The 21063-nt window shown below is 43.6% G+C and overlaps 1 protein-coding gene across 4 annotated transcripts in view; it reads right to left on the bottom strand.

Moving 5' to 3' along the window:
- The window catches only part of TCF20 (transcription factor 20), a 169081-nt gene that overhangs the window by 41174 nt on the left and 106844 nt on the right, over nucleotides 1–21063 (bottom strand). For all 4 annotated transcript variants that reach the window (XM_012741805.3, XM_012741806.3, XM_076006946.1 and 1 more), the window contains exon 2: nucleotides 3683–9388. In XM_012741805.3, coding sequence (XP_012597259.1) covers nucleotides 3683–9352 — 5670 coding nt within the window. In that variant the 5' untranslated portion in view covers nucleotides 9353–9388. The remainder of the gene's footprint in view (nucleotides 1–3682; nucleotides 9389–21063) is intronic.

Raw genomic sequence — 21063 nt, 5'->3', positions numbered from 1 at the left:
CAAAATATAAAGCTAGTATTCTAAGCTTAAAGAGGGATGTAAAATAGAATAGGATACAGGGGAAAAAAGTTAAAAAAATTCTTAAGGGTACTGGCACAGTGAGTACAATATAAGGAAATAAGTTTAAAGCTGCATATGAGATTTATTTAAAATTGGTCAACTGCTCGTGTTCTGAAACCTGTAAAGGAGATGGTGCAATGTACAGCCCCTGATGAGGCAGTGGCAGAACCTCTGCCATACAGAAACAGTGTAGGGTCAAACTTCCTGTTTTTATAGCTTTGGGCTATAAATGAAGCTCTCCATCTTTTTATCCCTTAGATAATATAATTAATTTAAAGCACTTTTGAAATAGCTGAGACAGCAACTAGTATCTTAAAAAACAAAAAGTCCTTTCAGTGTTCATTACCTAAAGTGTCCTATGTTATTTTACCCATTCAGCCATTGAAAGCTGTGGAGGGTGGGAAGAGACTCATTTATCTTATTCAGTGTATTTGTTACAATTATAACATTCCAGATTTTGGGATCAAATCCGACAAACAGTAGACTGAACAGTCACTTTCTGCAGACATGTATTCCTGACTAGGCATTTTAAAAGGTAGGCCTGCTGTTCACCAACCTTTAAGGGGATGGAGCTAGCTGTGATATAGGGTGGTTGCATCATTATAGGGAGCCTTTTACCTTCTCTGTACTAGACTTGGATTGAGACACATGATCTAGAGATTTGCTGGGCAGGATATGCCCTAATAACTGGTTACTAATTATTGCTATAGAATGTCCAGAAGTTTACAGATAAAAAATTAAATGCTGAAATAAACAAAAAAAACCCACTAAATACTGTAACTTTCAGAGGAAAGTTGGGAAGCACACAGTCAACTTAGTCAAGATAACGATTAATGGATTATAATAAATGCTTAAATTAGACTACTTAGAGAATTTTGTTCTTTAGGGTCTTCTGTTTGTTGTTCTTTTTTTTTTCCTTAAAGACAGAGTCTCACTGTGTTGCCTAGGTTGGAGTGCAGTGGCGTGATCATAAGTCACTGTAACCTCAAACTCCTGGGCTCAAGTGATCCTCTTGCCTCAGTCTCCTGAGTAGCTGGGACTACAGGCACACGCCACCTAAGGTCTTCAATGTTATATCCCTCTAGGATGTTTGCATTTTAAAATGTCATTGTTGGCCAGGCAGTGGCTCACACCTGTAATCTGCCTATCCTCCCACCTCAGCCTCCCAGGGTGCTAGATTACAGGTGCAAGCCATTGTGTCTGGCCCTGTATTTTTTATTAGAGTTCTTTTTTTGCCAGACTGTTATAAATTTTAGGAATAATGCACTGATAAAATATAGTGTTTTGGGGGAGGTGTGTGAGGAAGGGAGAGTCTAATATGAAGTATCCAAGAATACCATGATCCTGACTGACAAAATCCTTATTAACTATGATTGAAAATAATTTATATATTTTTCAATATAAATTAATACAAAAACTCTCATTTGACTAAGTATGGCAAACTACTGATTTATACTATACATCTGGTCCCTTCCCCCCGCAAAAGGGATAAACTCATTGGAACATGAAGAATGAGAGAAGAGACAAACAACAGACTAGAGGTATTCAAATTCTGGAAGGTGGGAACAGAATGGATGAAGGGTAAGAGTGATTAAGTGCACAGAGGAAGCAGAGAGTGAGGAGCATGGTGGAGCAGCCACCAGAAAGCCAACAGCCTTATGGCATAGAGCCTGGGAAGGCACCAGTGCCTCAGGAAGGGGGAGTGCAAGATGGGGCTGGAAAATGGAGCACCAGCTCCAAGTCTGAAAGAAGAGTTAAGATACCCAAGCCCACCCAATTTAACCAAGTAACTGTGCCCATCAGAGGAGCACGAGGTACACTCAAACAGATGGAAGGACGTCAAAGCCTACACACTGAATTATAAGACCATACCCTCACCCCACAACCCTACCATCTCCTTCTCTACCTGGCTTTGAGGATGCTGGCAGCCAAGCTTTTACCTCTAGTTAGAAAATCTTGAGTGTTCTGGGAAAACTACACTCAGAAAAAGACCTATAGATGTTAACTGGCCACCTTATCATTCTATAAAAAGGACCACAGGCCAACAAGCCTTACCCATACTATAACACAGAGCTTCAAATCATTTTTTCGTTTTTAGCATCTCTCTCCTAAAAATATAAGTGGATGAACCAGGATAACCTGGAATTTGAAGAACCTCTAACAAGAAAGAAGAAATAGGAAATAGACAAGAGGATTTTAAATTACAAAAAAACACATTATAATGTGTTCGACAAGAGACACTATAATAATTGTAAACCAGGTTCTAGTTATTTTTAAAAAATCAGTACATCCAGAGAAGCAGCAGCTTTTCAAAATATGAGAGAAAAAAAGTAAATAGAAGGTCAGGTGATAAAGTTGAAGAAGGCATGGAGAAATAATAACAAAAAGACAAAGACACAGAATACAGAATAAAAAGATAAAAAGCCAGAGGATCAATCTAGGAGGTATAATACTTTATTAACAGGAATTACAAAATAGTAGAGAAAACAGAGGAAAGGAAATTATTAAAAAACTAACACATGACAAATTTCCTAAACTGAAAGATGTGAAGTTTACAGATGGGAAGATCTCATAGAGTAGCTAGCACAATGAAGAAAAGAGACCTTCTCAAGACCTACCGTTTTTTTATTATCTCAGAGCCTGAGGGAAAACAAGAAGATCTTCAAACTTTCCAGAGGAGAAAAACAGGAAACAAATAAATGACTGAAAAATCAGAATGGCTCCTGGCTCCGGTCTTCCCAAACACAACACTGGAAGCTAGAGGTAAGTCAGGAGCAATGACTTCAATACAGTGTGAGAAAATTATTTGAAATCTAGAATTCCATACCCAGATGACACCCAATGAAGCATGAGGGTGGGATAAAGACATGTTCAGATATACAAGATCAATGTACTCTTTTTCATGAAACCAATAAGGGATGATAAGCTCTCTTAAATGAAGGCCCACTTTAAGAAAGGGGAGACACAAGATTCAGGACACATTCAATAAAGGAGAGAAGAAAATGATGAAGACCAGGAGCTGCACAAGGGATTGAGCTATCAAATAGACTTGAGGAATAAATAGCCCAATTGGAAAGTGTGGATCAGAAAGATGTGGCCCAAGAAACTAAAAAGCAGTATGAAAACATGAATTAGTGATCCTAGAGAAACAAAATGTTTTAAAAGAAAGGAAATATTAATTACAGTATACTTCATGATTATTATAGATTTCAAAAAATGAAAAATGATAAAAAAGGTCAATAAATAATATAAATAGCAGTAAAAGCTTAAAAAACAGAAGAAACTGGCAGGGGAAGGAACTTTTTTGCCTGTTGACAGTGAAGGCCTCTTGGCAAGGGAATCAGGCTGGAGAGGAGGTAAGGCAGGGGACCTTTGTTTTTTTTAAAAAGCTTTACAGACGAGTATGTATGACTTTGTAATTTATGGACATGTTTTATTGATGAAAGTTAACAGTTAAACAAATCTTCCAGATTACCTACTTCATTTTCTGTCTATCATTTGCGACTAGAGACTTTAATTTGGAGGAATAATCATATGATATGTAAGAATAAAAAGATGGAAGAAATGTAATCAAAATGAAGTAACAAAAATCCCAAGCTGGTAAGAGATTTCTCCTACTCACCATCTCTCTGGCTATTTCCAGCGCTTCCTGCAGGCCGTAGAGCCTGCCACAAACCAGGTAGATTCCATTGGCCCAGAGAATACATCCCTCATGGACCCAAAATTCATTGCTGTCAAGAGGTAGTTCAGGGATTTGTAACTCCAGCTCGGGGCCACCTTCTGAAGTAGTCGGCACGGAGGGCTTTGAGTCCAAAGCAGTCTTTTCGCTGCTGCCCTCAGTGGTTGCTTTTTTACAAGGGAGCCCCCTGGACAGGGACCGAGGGCCTCCACCACAGTCTTCAGAGCGGTGGCGTCGCTTAAACCTGGGGTGTGCGGCCAGACTCCTCTGCTCCTTCTGCTGCTGCTCCTCTTCCTCCTCAGTGTCCGTCTTGGAGCCGTTAGAAGCACTTTTGTGCCGTACCTTCACTTTGCTCTGCATTTCTGAGGCTCTCTTAGGAGGTGGATTCTTCGGGAGAGTGGCTGCATAATCCTGGGGATAAAAGGGTCCAAAGAGGTCACCCATGTTCCGGTAACTGGCCCACTTGCCACACAGACAGCAAACCAGGTGCCCCATAACAGAAGACTCTGTCACAACAGGTCCCTGCAGCATGAAGGATGAAGCTGGGAGTGCCTTGCTTTCAGTGCTACTGGGTGGAGGGGTCAGTGACCTCTGACCCTTCCGACCCCTCACTAATTTGGTCTGTTCTTCTTCTTCAGCATTGATGATTGTACAAACGGCTCCAAGTTCACACTTATTTACTACATGGATATAAGGGAAAAAAGACTTATTCTTGGCATCAGTTTTATCCAGTGGCTGGGTGGCATACTTGAGTTTGATCTCAGGTTCTTGGGGTTCTACAATGGGAACTGCTTGTTTGGTTTTTCGCTTCCTTGGCTGGGCCCCAGGCTTTCTTCTCTCTCTCCTTTGCCTCTGTTTTTTTGGCTTTGGCTCTCCATCTGCAGAACCTTCTGGTATCTGAGGGGGCTGAGGGGGCGGAGGTGGCGGCTGCTGTTGTTTCTTTTGTTTATTCACACTACCAATGGGTCTACCCTTCTTCTTTCCTGATGGGAAATATCCTTTTGGGGGGAAACCCTCTTGTTTGGGCGAAATTGTAACAGTATCGTTCTCTTTCTCTTCAGTCTTGGGATTTGCCTCAGGGGCCAATATGCCCACTGGAGGTACATTCTTTGAGTCAGGAAAGATTAAAGGTGCTGTTCCACCCAGGGAACCATCTGGTCTCCCTTGGTTACTACCAGGCTTTTGTGAGGTTGCAGATGTCATGACACCAGGGGGTTCCTTTCCAGTAGTAACTGTTTCTGGATGTGTCTCTGTCTTCACTTTGTCGTCCCCACCGCTACGCCACTCTTCTGAAGACCTTGGAAGAGGTTTCTCAACATTCAACTCCTGGTTTGTTGGACCTACTAGGTCAGATACTACCTCACCTTTTCTCTTCTCCATGTCGGCATCCTGAACAGCAACGCTCCCACCTTCTGGAGGACCACTTTTCAAAGACAAGATATCATCAAGTGTAACCGTGTCTCCCCCAGCCTCTGCACTGTTCGAGGATGCACTCCTCCTAATATTTGGGGATGTGATCTTCTGAACTATAGCTTCCAATTTCAATCCCCGTCCTTTCCGTGGGGGCAGTATTTTGGTTTTAGCAGGGCCTGTGAGGGTAACGGCGGGGCAGTTTCTATTATCTGGACTTGGAAGGTCCTTGGAGGAATCTCTCTTAGGGATAGACTTGATGTCCTGACTGTGAGAAAGATGGGCATAGGAATTGAATGCTTTATCAGTGCCTTCTTTTGATGGGTGAAGGAGGCGTCCCCTATCTTCAGTGTTGCTGTTCTTTATATCTTGTGACTGTCTCTTACTGGGAATGGGAGAGATAAAAGAACGGACACGCCTCCTCATGATTAAGGGGTTTTGAGAAGAATGATCCTCTTGACCTGGAAGCCGTAGCATAACATTACTGGGTTTGGATGACTGTGTAGACTCAGCTAGTCCATGTCCATCAGTCTCATGGGGTGGCCCATACCTTTTTTGACTGGACATTCCTGGAGGACCACTGCTTTTGGCTGGAGAAGTTTGTCGAGAAAGATCCCAACAAGATTCTTGTAACTTCTGGGAGCCATGCTTTAATTCCATGCCTTTGTTAGGCAGACCATCACTGGACATGAGGCAGCGCCCAGCCTCCTGAGCACTGGGGTCATGGTAAGTCCCTACTGGTGGGCCATACATCATACCATCTTTGTCATTTTTAAGAGGGCTGCGTACTCTGTCAAGAAACTGCTGCTGTCGTGGGCTCTTCCGTGGCCCCTCCTGCCTGTGCTGTGCTGCGGCAATTACTCCCTGAGCAGAAGTGCTGCTCCAGTCCTTATACTCCTCTTGCTGCTGTTGGTACATCTGTCTCTTATAATGGAGCTGAGAATTCAAACCTGCATTAGGGTCCCCATAAGCATGAGCCCGAGTGTTCGTGTGATAGGCAGAGGCCAGGCTTTCTGAGTTAGGAGAAAAGGGAGCATGTAAAGAACTCCTGTTGGCCCTCTCTGAAAAGGTCATGTGTGGATTCATGTGATGAGGGTCTCCCCCCGGGCCTCTGCTCCTTCCAGGAGACATCTTCAATTTTTCTGCAAAGTCATGATACTGAGAAGGGGACCGACCCCTCATGCCCTCTCGACCACCAACTCTGCCAGGGACCCGCCGCATTGGTGTGGGTCTGCTGTCTTGTGGGCCGTAGTCTGAAAGGGAATCATGGGCTGCTGCTCCAGGGCTGGCATTGCCACGGTAAGACTCATGCTTGATGCTAGCAGGATGGCAGTGGTCTCCAGATTTCTTGTTGTTGAAGCTAGCTTGGGATTTGGATTGTTCAAAGTCTTCTTCTTTTATCTGCCCACTCTGAGATTTCAGCTTTGTTTCCATGGACACCAAACCACCTGGAAGAATGACCGACTGACTTAAACTTGGATTGAGACGTTCATTCCTCCCAATTCTGGTGTCAGCACCTATGTGTCCCAGTGAGTGAGCCCCCGGGTCCCTGACAATCTGTCTTAGTGGAGAAATATCACAGATCACTGATCTTCGTTCAGAGAGGGAACCCCCAGGCTCATGGGCTGATGACTGAGGCTCTATTTCAAACTTTCTGGGAATTGGATAGTCAGCCAAATTGATCTGTTTCATTTCAGGAGCTGCGCTGCTTGATTTCCTTTCCCAGGGGCCCCAGTGTGGGTTTTCTAATAGAGACCCAATGCTTTTGTTCAGAAGGCCCCTACTAGCTAATTCATTGGTTTGACTCACTAAGACATTGGGCCTTGTGGTTCCTTCTAGGCCACTAGCCATCCCCTGATGCTCCTGAGCACTCCTAGAATATCTCCGGTCAGGATGGTGGTGGTAGCCCTGAAGCACTTCCTGAAGGAGGCTCGGGAACTTCTCATTTCTACCCTTTCGTTCTCCATGGCCAGTGAAATCCCCCTTTTCTTGCCCTGTAGGATACTGAGGAAAGCCACTGACATTTCGTGGCACAGCTGACCCAAAACTATCTTTGTAACTATAGCGTAGGCTTCCAGGAGATTTGCTAGGTTCAGTTCTTCCTGTAAAACCAGGGCCCACTGTGGAGTGGCCACTCTGGCCATTTCCCTCTCCATTATGGTTGGAGTTGTTATCTCCATTCTTGTTTCCTTTGCCCCCTCCTCCTGGAGGTTCTGGCTGTGGAAGTGAGGTGTGGCTGGTTTCCTTTGCCCCACCATTGCTAGGTGGCCTTTGAGTGGCTGCAGGGTCATCCTCTTGGGAGCCTTTATCTTGTCCACCAGGCTTTTCTACCCGACTTGTCATGGCTTCCCGGGAGACAATCACCCCAACTGTTTTCTCATTGACTTTTGGGTTCCCCTCGGATGACGATGGTGTGTCCTTAGCACCTGGCGAGGTAGCCTCTTCTCTTGCTGCGGGACTGGCACTGAGTCTGGGGGGTTCGTTCTGAGCACCTGGTGCTGGTGAGGAGCCAGCTTTCTCTGAGGTTCCACCCTTGTAGGTGGTGTCAGAGCTAGTGCTCTGGCCACTCAGTTGCCGCACTCTCTCACCTTGGTCCTCCGAACTGCTGGAGCAGCCCCCATCCAGTGACTCTGCCATAGGGGACTTCAGTTGTTCTTCAGGCTGTGAGGAACCTTCGGAGTTTGTGCAGCTATCTGCTTTCTTAGAAGATGAGGGCCTCTTGGAGGTCTTCTTCTGAGGTGTCAGAGCATCAGAAAGTAACATGTGCTGGACAGTATTAGGAAGATTGGCCACTTGAGTACTCAGGGCACTCAAACTACTCAAACCAGGATCTGTCAATCGCTTTTCTGGCACTCCTTCTAGTCCAAACCCTTTGAAGCCTGCAGCATGAGAATTAGGACTGGGCAGCATTGATGGAGTTGGACTGAGTTGAGGCATTAACTGTAAAATTCTGTTTCTGGAACCCATGGGCACACTGCCTTGTCCACACTGGAGGTTCTCCCCACTCTGCATTAGAGGAGATGGGGTGGAGCTACAGCTCGGAGACTGTACCACAGAGGCAGCTGGAGAAGGGTTAGAAATAGGGCTGAAGTTCTGGTGAAACTGCATGGGGGACCTTACAGGAACTTCGGGCTGGCTGTACTGCCCCACCTGGCTTTGCAGGGGCAGCTTAGTGGCTGCGTTGGTATACTGCATCACATGCTGAGAGGGATGTTGTTGTTGTTGTTGTTGTTGCTGCTGTTGCTGTTGTTGCTGCTGCTGCTGTTGCCCCTGCTGGGTTCCTTGTGGAATCTTTGCCTGTTCAAAATTCTTCATAGATTGAGGCTGATAGCTATAATTTGATTGTGTGCCATAAGCCTGTGCATTAGAACCCACATTATGTCCTTCATACTGGGATCCAGCATTCACACTGTAACTGCCATCATAGCTCTGTCCAGACTGGCTAAAACGTTGTGGTGAAGGGAAGGAGGAGGAGGAGGAGGAGGATGCAGAAGACTGGTAGTGTTGGCCAAACTGACCCACTCTTAACTGGTAACCAGTGGCAGAGGATGGCAGAGTTGAAGGCCGCTGCATTGGCTGGAGATGGGATGAGCCGGACGCTGGCTGGCCAGAAGCTTGTGGCAGAGGCTGATGGGATTGGTAAAGCTGTTGTCTCAACTGTTGTACTTGCTGCTGCTGCTGTTGGCTGGAAGCCTGCTGTTGGTACTGAGCACTCCCTGGAGAGAAAGGCCCTGTGTAATCCTGTTGATAATGAGACACACCACCAAGAGCAGAGTGCTGTGCTTGAAACTGGCCCACATGACCCTCACTCCCATACTGATTGCCAAAGCTGCTCCCCTGGGGGGGTCCATAGCTCTGCACAGGCCCAGAAGGCCTTCGCTGAGGAGGTTGTGGGGTTCCTGTAGCCACAGGGTCTTTGTTGCCTGCCATGTAATAAAAATCTCCAGCCTCTTTTCTGAAACCCTGGTAACCTTGGTGGCCAGAGGTTTCACTAGCCATCGCTGCAGCAGCAGCTGCTGCTCCTCGTCGTCCACCACCACTGCCACTGCCACTACCGCCACTACTGCCACCTGCACCCCCAAAATTCTGGAACATCTGGGCCTGACGAGGGCTGAACTCTTCTATCCGGGATGAGCTGTGTACCTCCTGTGGGTAGCTCTGCTGGTTTCCGTGGTAACTGCTTTGCTCCCGAAAGGACTGCATACTGTTCAACAGTACAGCAGCAGGCCAACAGCCCTCCTAGAAATAGAAGAAAAGAAAGAAAAACATTAGACATGCATCTCAGCATAAATAAAATCAAGTCTAGATGATAGGGATAGTCTAGAAGGGATAAGATAATTCAGATACCCAGATAAAGTTGAGTGGTTTGAATTTCATCTCTTTTTATTTTTTATCCTGTCCATTTCTGAAAATGCAAATATGCAAAGAAAAATGGCCCAAAGAGTGAGGTAGCAGTCTGTGGTAGAATGAAGAGAAACATTCTGGGTGTATACAAATTCAGTACTGTGAAAACTTCATTATTAGACAAATGAACCCCCAAAATTCAACTAGGTTAAAATATGGGGCTATGCATTACTATCAATGAAAGACAGTAATTTTTAATGAGTATTCCAGTTATGGTAGGGTAGGAGAAAAACCACTTTCATTTCTTTGCTTTGATGTATTAGACTGATCACTGAGCTGAGAGTCTCAAATAATGATGAGGCTGTCACTCCACAGGCTGCCCATCCCCATCCCCAACACTAAGAAACAGCTGGCCTGAGAACAGAAGCCAGTTCCTTATTCCCACATGCATATTACTGCAGGTTTACTATACTCATCAATGACCTGTAATGACTGGTGACCCCAGGACACTCAACCCTTATCACTCTATGGACTCCTTATGCTGCAGTCATCCACACAAACTTTGGAGTCAACCTCTACTTTACATATTGTCCCAGGTACCCCTTTCAACCACCCACCCTGAATTACCAGGTACAAAGGGCTAGACTTAAGTCAGGGAGCAGCAGTGACTATTCTTCTAGATACTTTTTGGAGATATGCAAGAAGTTCCCAAACCTTTAAGCCCCATGTGGTTTTTTATTTGCCAATCTAGTATTCACAAAGTTATTACTGGCCGTTACTGTGAAAGAAGAAATGGAAGCAATCACTTTGGAGTGTAGCAAAAACTAGAGAAGAAAATAAGAATTCATTAAGCCTAGGACTCAGATGCTTCCCAAAGTTATCTGATTGGGCCACTACTTTGCATTACCTTTGCTAATGAATCATCCTCTTAAACAATTAATTTCCTTTATTTTTCCTTTTGCCTGGGTCTGTCTCCTTACCAGAGTCAGAGATGAATAGAATAAGGCCAAACTGCTCCAAATGACTTTAAAACCAATTGTTTAAAAAAGAAGTTATGGGCCAGGCATGGTAGCTCACGCCTATAATCCTAGCACTCTGAGAGGCTGAGGAGGATCACTAGAGGTTAGGAGTTTGAGACCAGCCTGAGCAAGAGCAAGACCCTGTCTCTACTAAATAGAAAAAAACTAGCTGGGCATGGTGGTGCCCACCTGTAGTTCCAGCTACTTGGGAGGCTGAGGTAGGAGGATCATTTTAGCCCAGGAGTTGGAGGTTGCTGTGAGCTAGGCTGATGTCACTGTACTCTAGCCCCAGTGACAAAGCGAGACTGTCTCAAAAAAATAAAAATAAAAATAAAAAGGAAGTTATGAAACTCATATGGGCTAGAGTTAGGTACTAATAGATAGTTTTCCTACAATGGTTTATGAAGCCAGTTCCTTAGTTCCTCTCAAGGGGAGCTGAAAATGGAGTTGTCTGCAAGAAAGTTAGCGATCCTTTTAAACAATAAATCGGATTCATGATCTCCAAGCCCAAAGTACTCCCATCTCATTCCTTGGGAAGCTGGTCTCAGAGGCCCTGCCGCCACCCCATGACCTCTCTGACCTCTTCCTCTACCATCCTCTGCTCTAGCCCCACTGCCTTCTTGCTCCTGGAATAGGTCAACCATATTTCTACATAGGAACTCTGCTTTCACTTGCCCTGTTTTCCCCCATAGCCACACAGCTTGCGCCTCTCACCTCCTCCCAGTCTCTGGGCAAATGTCACCTATTCCCTGACCATCCTACTAAAACCAGCTAATTCCACACCTCCACTTTGGCCCTATCTCCCTCCCCTGTTTATCCACCTCACTCCCAATATATGCTACTTGTTTACTGTCTCTGCCCCCTAGAATGTAAACTCCTTAAAGAGCAGACACTGCCTATTCTTTGCTGTAATTCTCATGTCATTGAAACAGTATGGAACACACAGCAGGCATTCTGTGTGAATGATTAAATGATGTAAGAACTAAGCCTCAGAGAACTAAACTAGAACTCACATATTCAGAGACTGTGGTGGTAAGATCAGAGAACTGCAGGAAGAGAAAAACAGAGTATGATCAAGCTAAAAGCAGAGCTGGAGGATGCTGAAGACCTTGCCTGTAAAATCCTCAGGGTCTAGTTCTAAGGGAAAAGACCCAGCTTGGGTTCCACATGAGAACTGTGATTTCAGAAAGTAAACATGGATCATAGCAGAAGATGGTAATCCCAAATTCTGCAAACTTGACCCACTTCTTGAGATATCTTAAGTCTAAAATAGCTAGACAAGAGTCTATTTTTTTGATATTAAATTTGATTATAGTCACATGACCCAAAGCCATCTTAAACATTCACATATATATAATGTGAAAATCTAAAGGAAACTGCTTCTCCTCCTATTCAAAAAGCCTCTGTAACAGACTGTTATTTCTGTGTTCCAATGACTCTGTTGGGCAACAGGTAATAGCTATTTAAATATTACAATGCATGACACTGTTCTAGCACTTGACATGCACTAACTCATTTAATCCTCACAATACTAACATCCTCATTTTACAGATGAGGAAATGGAGGCAGAGTTCACAATGCTCCTATGCAGCAGGGCCAAGGGCCCAGCATGGCCACCCCCATGGGCCATGTTCTTAACATCAGACTGCTCAGAGGCTCTTCTACACAGTCAGTACAGATGCCACTTGTCCCACCAATGGTGGGCCTTGAAAGCACGTGGCCACCAACAATACTTCTGGGTAAGTCCCTTCTCTGCTGCCCTCTCACAAGAATTTCCATGCTGTTCCAGCTGGTTCTTCATCATTTCTAGGACTCTGAAGAACAATTCTGTCCATGCATGTATTTTTCCTGTTTGTGATGTGCTTCTACTCTAGTTCTTGGTGTCAATGGCCTTCTCCAGATGATAAAACAAGGCTGAATGGGGGCTAAATTAAATAAAAAACACTAAATCTGGCAGTTTAAACTAATGAAAAGCTTCCTCAAGAGATGCTCTCTCTATAAATAAATACTTTACATGTTGTTTAATTAATCCTTCTGGAAATAAAATCAGGCCTCTGCGTGTATAAACAATGCTGCCGCTTGTACCATATTTTTCCTAAATAGGAGCCACCAAGAGCTAAAGACCACTTTAAACATCAGCACATCTGGCCTCAGGCTGCCTGCCGACTGAGAGAATCCTATCTCCAAACAGGGAAACAGATATGGGAACATTTCCTTCTCAGGTCTGTTCTCAGCCCTTTCCTGTAGATTCCTTGTCCTGTATGATGCCCTTCTCCCTATTGTTAAATTTTATGGACTAGAAGAAAAAAAAAATCCACAGCCAAATAAATCCTGCAGGGTACCAGTCAAGCTAATATTTTTAGTATATTGAAGTATTTGAATACCAAGTGATTCCAAGTTTCTTTTTTAGGAGCTCCAAGTAAACCAATTAGGAAAACCAAGGATTAATAGTATCTTATCAGCAACAGAAAATGTAAACCTGGACTTTGTAATTTTACCATTAGCATATAAAATAAGCCAACAATAGAGATCATTCCAATATTACCCTATTGTTTTAGTAAAAGCATCAGTGTAATCATTTATAATTTAAAAAAAATTTTTTAATTTTTAATTTTGTAGAGATGGGACTCACTACATTGCTTAGGTTGCTCTTGAACTTCTGGCCTCAAGTGATCCTCCTGCCTAAGCCTCCCAAAGTGTTGTGATTACAGGTGTGAGCCACCACGCCTAGCCCTATAATTTTTTTTTTTTTTTTTTGAGACAGAGTCTCACTCTGTTGCCTGGGCTACAGTGTTGTGGCGTCACCTAGCTCACAGCAACCTCAAACTCCTGGGCTCAAGTGATCCTCCTGCCTCAGCCTCCCAAGTAGCTGGGACTATAGGCATGTGCCACCATGCCTGGCTAATTTTTTCTATTTATTTTTAGTTGTCCAGCTAATTTCTTTCTATTTTTAGACGGGGTCTCGCTCTTGCTCAAGCTGGTCTCGAACTCCTGTCAAATGATCCTCCACTGCCTCAGCCTTCCAGAATGTTAGGATTACAGGTGTGAGCCACCATATCTGGCTTATATATATATATTTTAAATTTAGAGACAGGGTCTCACTCTGTCACCTAGGCTGGAATGCAGTGCCGTGATCACAGCTTACTGCAGCCTCAAACTCCTGGATTCAAGCAATCCTCCCACCTCAGCCTCCTGAGTAGCACATATCACCACACCTGGCTAATTTTTTTTTAAGTTTTTTTTTTTTATAGAGATGGGGTCTCACTATGTTGTCCAGGTTGGTCTTGAACTCCTGACCTCAAGTGATCCTCCTGCCCTGTGCTGGGTTTATAGGTGTCAGCCACGGTGCCCAGCCAATGTAATTAGTTTTAAAGTGTTGTAATTATTATTATTATTATTATTTTTTTGAGACAGAGTCTCACTTTGTTGCTCAGGCTAAAGTGAGTGCCGTGGCGTCAGCCTCGCTCACAGCAATTTCAAGCAATCCTGCTGCCTCAGCCTCCTGAGTAGCTGGGACTACAGGCATGCGCCACCATGCCCGGCTAATTTTTTCTATATATACTAGTTGGCCAATTAATTTCTTTCTATTTATAGTAGAGACGGGGTCTCATTCTTGCTCAGGCTGGTTTCAAACTCCTGACCTCAAGCAATCCGCCCGCCTCGGCCTCCCAGAGTGCTAGGATTACAGGCTTGAGCCACTGCGCCTGGCCTAAAGTGTTGTAATTAATAACTACAGATGCTTGAATTTCCTTGTTTGAATGAATACAAATATGTAGTAAAGAAAATCTGATATCCCAAAGGAATTGAGTCACCCACAGGAACTTGCATACATACTTTGAAAAAGTTATTTACCAATGTACTTTCCATCCCGACTTTCCCTCTCCTGATTTTCCCATGTATTTCTAACTTTCTGAATGGTTTTAGAAGGGTTGTGAGGTGTGCTAGCTAGGTCCAGAACTTCAGGCCTATAAGTTCCAGAATACTCACGCTCACCTCACTCACAACCACTGTCTCCCTGCTGTGGCTGCATTCTCCATCCTGTTGGAGGATGAACAATCTTGCTTGCTATCTTACAGAAAATCAACTTCAGCTTTCTTTGGCCTTCCTTCCTCCACATGTCAAACATTATCCCACTCCCCAATCCATTCTCTTCTTCTCAAAGTTCTCCAAACTGTCTTCAAGACAGTTTCCTCTCATCTTTTCAAGTACCTTAGTTCACTTTCATTTCAGGTTTAAACACTGATTTTCTCCTTAATCCTTTCTTGCCTTTAAATCCTCAAGACACTGACATATATGCATCTAGTCATGGCCCCTGTGTGCGGATACTGTTTGCCCCCAGGCCTACTCCTTACCCGTCCCCACCTTACTCTACGCCCTGGGAGGGGCATTGTAGGGACTATCGACAGGCCCTGCTACCCCCTGGCTTCTGGCTCAGTTTGGCTGGTAAGAGGCAGGAGGAAAGTAAGACAGAAGAACTGACTCTCCTAGCTCCCACCTGTGGTTACTAAGGCTGGCTGAAATTCTTCACCAATGGCTGCAGCTCCACCGGGCAACCTGAACACTTAGCCACTTTCTCCAAGCTCCAGGAACCACTTCCTCCTCCGCCCTTTAGACTTAAGAGGTAGTAACAACTCCCTGCTACTGCCAGCCGAGAAGACTACATGTTTCCTGTTGGTATTCCCAAGCCCTGCTCACTCTTTGCAAACAGTCCTTTTATTAATTTTTTGCAGTGCTATCTCAACTCAGCATCCATGATCACCTGCTTTCTGGGTTCTTCTCTGTAGATCAAAAGCTATGAACTACTGTTCCAGAACCCTTTTCCAGAATGGTTCTGGGTTAGACTTTGCAAGAGAAACACAAGAGAGATTTGGAAGGTAGAGGAAAGGAAACATAGTTACGGCAGACATGGATTCAGAGCTCAGGAGAGCTACCCTGTAGTGCTACAGCTGGAGATTGGGAACATCCTGGCTTGACCTTTCCAATCCAGTTCTTCCAAAGGTTGGACAAAGCTTCAATTCCTATATCAAAACCCTTCATACCTGGAATAGAAAGCTTCTCTTTTCCTGAATGATTCAATTAAGTGCTCCTCAAATTACTCAGCTTGAGTGTGCCATCTGTTTTCTACCGGGACCCTGACTGATATAGTTTTTCTCGTATTCTTACGATTTCAGAGTAGACTATTATCACTTGGGGAGTAAGAGACTTCTATTTCACTCAATATGGCATGCAACAGGGACTAAAATTTCTCCCTCAACAAAACACCTAGAAATGTCAGACAAAATGCACAGTTAAGCTGCAGGAAAGTAAGGAATGCCCAGGGTTAAAAACTGGATAAGATATTATAAATAGAGTAGCAAGCAGGTGCTGGGCTCTGAACACTAGGGATGAAGTGATGAGGTAGGGTCTCTGTAGGACTTAATAATCATACAGGAAAGATTTTGATGACCATGTAGAGACAGACACAGAGACAAGGCCCCAGGCCCTCTCCAGTTGGTAGTAGGGAGATAGTCACTTCTACACATAAGGACTCTGGCCAGTGTCACTTGTGGCTGAAATAATTTCTATAAAGATGCCAAAACATTTACTTTTAGGCAGTCACCAATTCACTTTCAATGACGAAAGATAATGTGGTTCTTTCATCAATTGACCCAACTTTCTGTCCTCAAGGAAAACCACAATCATCCCAAGCAAGAAGTTTTAGAATAACTTCATCTCTTACTTTAACTCTCTGATAACTCATGATGTCACCTAATCATGACACTGCTCTTCCCTGTATTTACCTTTTCCCACTCCATCCTCCTCACTGCTCTCACCTGTCTTGGGCTGGAATAACACCTCCAGAAATTCTCTTTCCCAGCACCTTCTTCGAAACCTTCCCTCTTCATGGGCCTTGAAGCCCTCTGGCATCTTCCCAATACAGTTTCTGCTCCTCCCTACCCTCTCAAACAAGCCTTTCCAGTCCCCTCTGTGCTCTCTCACTTTCACTTGGTCTCAACTTGGAGATTTCTCTGAAGCATCCATAGGTCTATACATTCCTTTGTGTCATGTCAGGTTATGCGGTCCTCAGAATCTGAAGAGCTCTTGAAATGATCTTTTCTACAAATCTTCCTTAAAGCTGAGAATTTGTTGGCTTTACCTTGCTTAGTAAAAACAAACTTAGTAAAGTGCATTTACCTTTGACCAGTATCTAAGGTGTGTACTATTGCTGTAATAATCACCATTTATTAAGCAACTTTTATGTGTCAGCCACTGTGTGGTTTTACATATTATCTCAATTAATGAATGATGGGGGAAAACCCCAGATAAATTATGTAATTTTCCAAAAGTCACTCTTCTAGGACAAGTTGGAGCTGATTTTCTTTTTGTTTTTTAAGAGACAGAATCTCTCTCTGTTGCCCAGGCTGGAGTACAATGACATGATCATAGATCACTGTAGCCTCAAACTCCTTGGATCAAGTGATCCAAGCTGATATTCTATAACTCTGATTCTTTTGACTCCAAAATCCATGATCGTTTCCTTCACTGCACCACAAATTGAGCAAGAAGCATCTAAATCCATGTTTTTGAAAATCCTGGCACTTGCATCAGACCTATAATAGCTGTAGTTATTTCTTATTTATTGCATGCCTAACACATGCCACACACTCTACCAGGTGTTTTACATAAATGTTAATGTATTTAATCCTCACCATGACCTAAGAAGTGTTGGTACTTCTTTTTGTAAATTGAGACTCAGAGAAATTAAATAAGCAAAACAGTCAAAGTAAACAGAGGTAGAATATGGAATGCCCACCCCAGAACCTAGTCTATATTTTTGGCAGAAGCCTTCCTTTAACCAGCAGCAGAACAATGCTGCTACTATCACAGATTGGGAAGTATTCTAGAAGGGAATTTTGAAGTTTGCTAGAATTGACTGCTAGTACCTGGATATATCTGAGCCATTTGTTTTACGTGAGCACAAATGTGGGATCTTCCTAAGTATATCAGGCACATAGATTGGCCCAGTGACCTGATTTGATATTTCATATTCTATGTCCTGTTTACACATGGACAGAGCCTAGATTTTTCTCAATATAATTAGGCCTTTAGAATTAGATGATGTGCTGAGAGTTCTGGCCTGCCCCTGACTATTTGGGAGCCTAGAATGGAACTTGAATTGAACCTAAGGAACCAACTCAAACAGAATCTGCAACATTGTCTAGAGCAGGGGTCCTCAAACTTTTTAAACAGGGTGCCAGTTTACTGTCCCTCAGACCGTTGGAGAGTGCAGCACTGTGGGCCCAGGACAAGTCGGCTGCTAAGGAGGACAGGCAGCAGCGGCAAAAACACCTGGCGGGCCGGATAAATGTCCTAGGTGGGCAGCATGTGGCCTGAGGGCAGTAGTTTGAGGACGCCTCATCTAGAGGAAAAGAAACCCACCAGAATGCTGCAGATCTAAGTTTGCTCTCTGAGGATCAAAACCCTTATGTCAGCCATGTGAGCTGTTAAGAAATATCCACCTTCAACCATGATCAAATATATGCAGGGAAAAAGTAAGAGCATAAATTCATAACCATTAAGTTTTCTAAAAAGATTTAAGAGATGATATCCTATCTGGTGAGGTTAGGCTCAAGCTGGTATGAAAAATAACAAAACAGCATAAATTATCACAATTCTTTGGAAAAGCAAATTGGTAATAAAATCTCAAACCAACCAACCAACCAAAACAAAATATCAATAAATTCACTTCAGTGAAATCTATGAGAAGGAAAAACTGTCAATCACTTGAAAATGATTAAACAAATTACGGTATATCCACTCAAAGAGATAGTACATAATCACTAAAAATGATTGCAAAGATTCTTGCACCATGGAAAATGCTTATTCTGTAACATCAAATATAGGAGCATATAAACTTATACCTGTACTATGATTACAACTATCTTGAAACAACAAATTCACTTAGTCCTGGGCCTAATAGAATAATAAGGAAAAATGAAAACCTTTTGACTATCCATGGTGGCAGGATTATAGATGTAGCTTCTCCCTTTTGATTTCTATAATATTTGTGTAGAAATTAATCACTGTAAAAAATTATAGCCCTTATACTAGCTCAACAGAATCTTTGCTTTATCTGTTTCTACTGAGAGTAAAGTGCTGCTCTGCCCAAGGGCTGAAGAAAGGGAGGCACAGGAAACCCCAGAGGCCCAGAGGCCCAGAGGCAAGAGGCAGAGGGAAGAACTTGCCAGACAGAACCTCTGCTCCAGGAAACCTGGAGCCAACACCATGCAGAGAATATTGGATGCCAGGGTGCCCAAGCAAGTGTACATACAGTATCATTGGCTCAGAGCTATTTTTCAGAATCAGGCTTAAAACCAGCTGAATTCCACCCCAAGACAAGTAGGCCTATTTTTAGACATAATCTCAAACAGTCAAGACGCTGCAGCATCTGATCAACTGAATGCTTCTCTAACTCTGCATGGGAGGGCCATAAATCTGCTCCTGGACCAAACCAAAGGAGTCTGGGCCCCATTCCACTCGGCTACCTGTCTTATATTCATATGGACATCCCAAGATCACTTCAGATGACCTCATCTGTGATCAAGAAGGCCACATAGTTTCCAAAAAGTGGGCAGGAGAAGGGTGGGCCAGTGGCATCTCTGGGATAGCTGGGGCTCTGTGAGGGTTTTTCTTAACTGTGGAGCTTAAGGGCTTTTAATATGTCATTGAATATTTTTTCTCACTTAATGGGTATAGGAATACATACTTTCTAAACCTTCAAGATAAAACAATCACAGAAAGTAATTAGTGCTGCCAATTATAGGCAAGAAGGATGTTCATTTTATAATTCATTCAAATATAATTTTGAATTAAAATTCTAAAGATACCAACGATCCAATCCAAAGTAGAAGTGGGCAAAATCTATATGATGAAAATTTTAAACTTTACTGAAGGACCCAAGAGCTTAAAACAAAACAGAATGAACCAGAAGAACACACAGTGTAGCCAGACAACAAAGGCCAATATTATAAAGAGGTTAAGTCTCAGCCAGGCGCAGTGGCTCACGCCTGTAATCTTAGCACTCTGGGAGGCCAAGGCGGGCGGAGTGCTCAAGGTCAGGAGTTCGAAACCAGCCTGAGCTAGAGCGAGACCCCGTCTCTACTATAAATAGAAAGAAATTAATTGGCCAACTAATATATATAGAAAAAATTAGCTGGGCATGGTAGCGCATGCCTGTAGTCCCAGCTACTCGGGAGGCTGAGGCAGCAGGATTGCTTGAGCCACGGAGTTTGAGGTTGCTGTGAGCTAGGCTGATACCATGGCACTCACTCTAGCCTGGGCAACAAAGCGAGACTCTGTCTCAAAAAAAAAAAAAAAAGAGGTTAAGTCTCCACATATTAGTTTATAAAACTCTTAACAGAATTCCAGTCAAAATATTGATAGGGCATTAAAATTTTTTTTGAAATTATTTCAAATGTTCAGGAAAGTGCAAGAATAGTTCAAAGTGCTCAGATATCCCTTTCAACAAAATTCCCCAACTGACATTGTTTTATATCATTTGATTCACTACCATTTCCTGACCCCTTTGCAAGCAAGCTGAGGAAAAGGAGCCCCACTGTCCCTAAATAATACCAGTGAATATTTCCAAAAACAAGGACACTCTCTTACATAACCAGCATACAAGCCTCCACATCAGGAAATCAACATTGATACTACACTACCAATCCAATACACAGACCTCATTTGAATTTTGTCAACTGTTCCAACAATGTATTTTTTCTCTGTGGTCCAGGATTCCAACTAGGAATGTCTCATGAGTGTCTGTTAATCTGGAATAGCTCCTCAGTCTTTCCTGACTTCCAAGTCCCAGCCAGAGTATGGTCCTTTCATTTTGTGGGATAACCCTGAGCCTGAGTCTAGTCTATGCTCCCTCACGACCAGACTCAGGTCATGCTTTCTGGACAGGAACTCCAGACACATGGTGCAGTGTTCTTCCTAGAGCACCGTATCGGAAAAGGACTGAAGGAGACCAAGCCACCACTGATGACGTTAATTAACTACATTCATCTGGTCAAACCCATGTTTACCAGGTTTCGTCCCTATAAAGTTATCATTTTCCTCTTTTTTTTTTGTTTTCTTTTTGAGACAGAGTCTTGCTTTGTTGCCCAGGCTAGAGTGAGTGCCATGGCATCAGCCTAGCTCACAGCAACCTCAATCTTCTGGGCTCAAGCAATCCTGCTGCCTCAGCCTCCCGAGTAGCTGGCACTACAGGCATGCGCCACCATGCCCGGCTAATTTTTTCTATATATATTAGTTGGCCAATTAAGTTCTTTCTATTTATAGTAGAGACAGGGTCTCATTCTAGCTCAGGCTGGTTTCGAACTCCTGACCTCGAGCAATCCGCCTGCCTCGGCCTCCCAGAGTGCTAGGATTACAGGCGTGAGCCACCGCACCCGGCCCATTTTCCTCTTTTTAATTGGTATTTTGTTGGAGAAATTATGAGATTACACCAATATCCTGCTCTTTGTCAAACATCCAGCCACCGTCAGCATCCATTGATGGCTCCCATGT

Source organism: Microcebus murinus, chromosome 10 (genome assembly GCF_040939455.1).
Source record: "Microcebus murinus isolate Inina chromosome 10, M.murinus_Inina_mat1.0, whole genome shotgun sequence".
In the NCBI taxonomy this organism is placed as follows: domain Eukaryota; kingdom Metazoa; phylum Chordata; class Mammalia; order Primates; family Cheirogaleidae; genus Microcebus; species Microcebus murinus.
The sequence above is the reverse complement of the archived record's forward strand: the minus strand, read 5'-3'. Positions and strand labels throughout refer to the sequence as shown.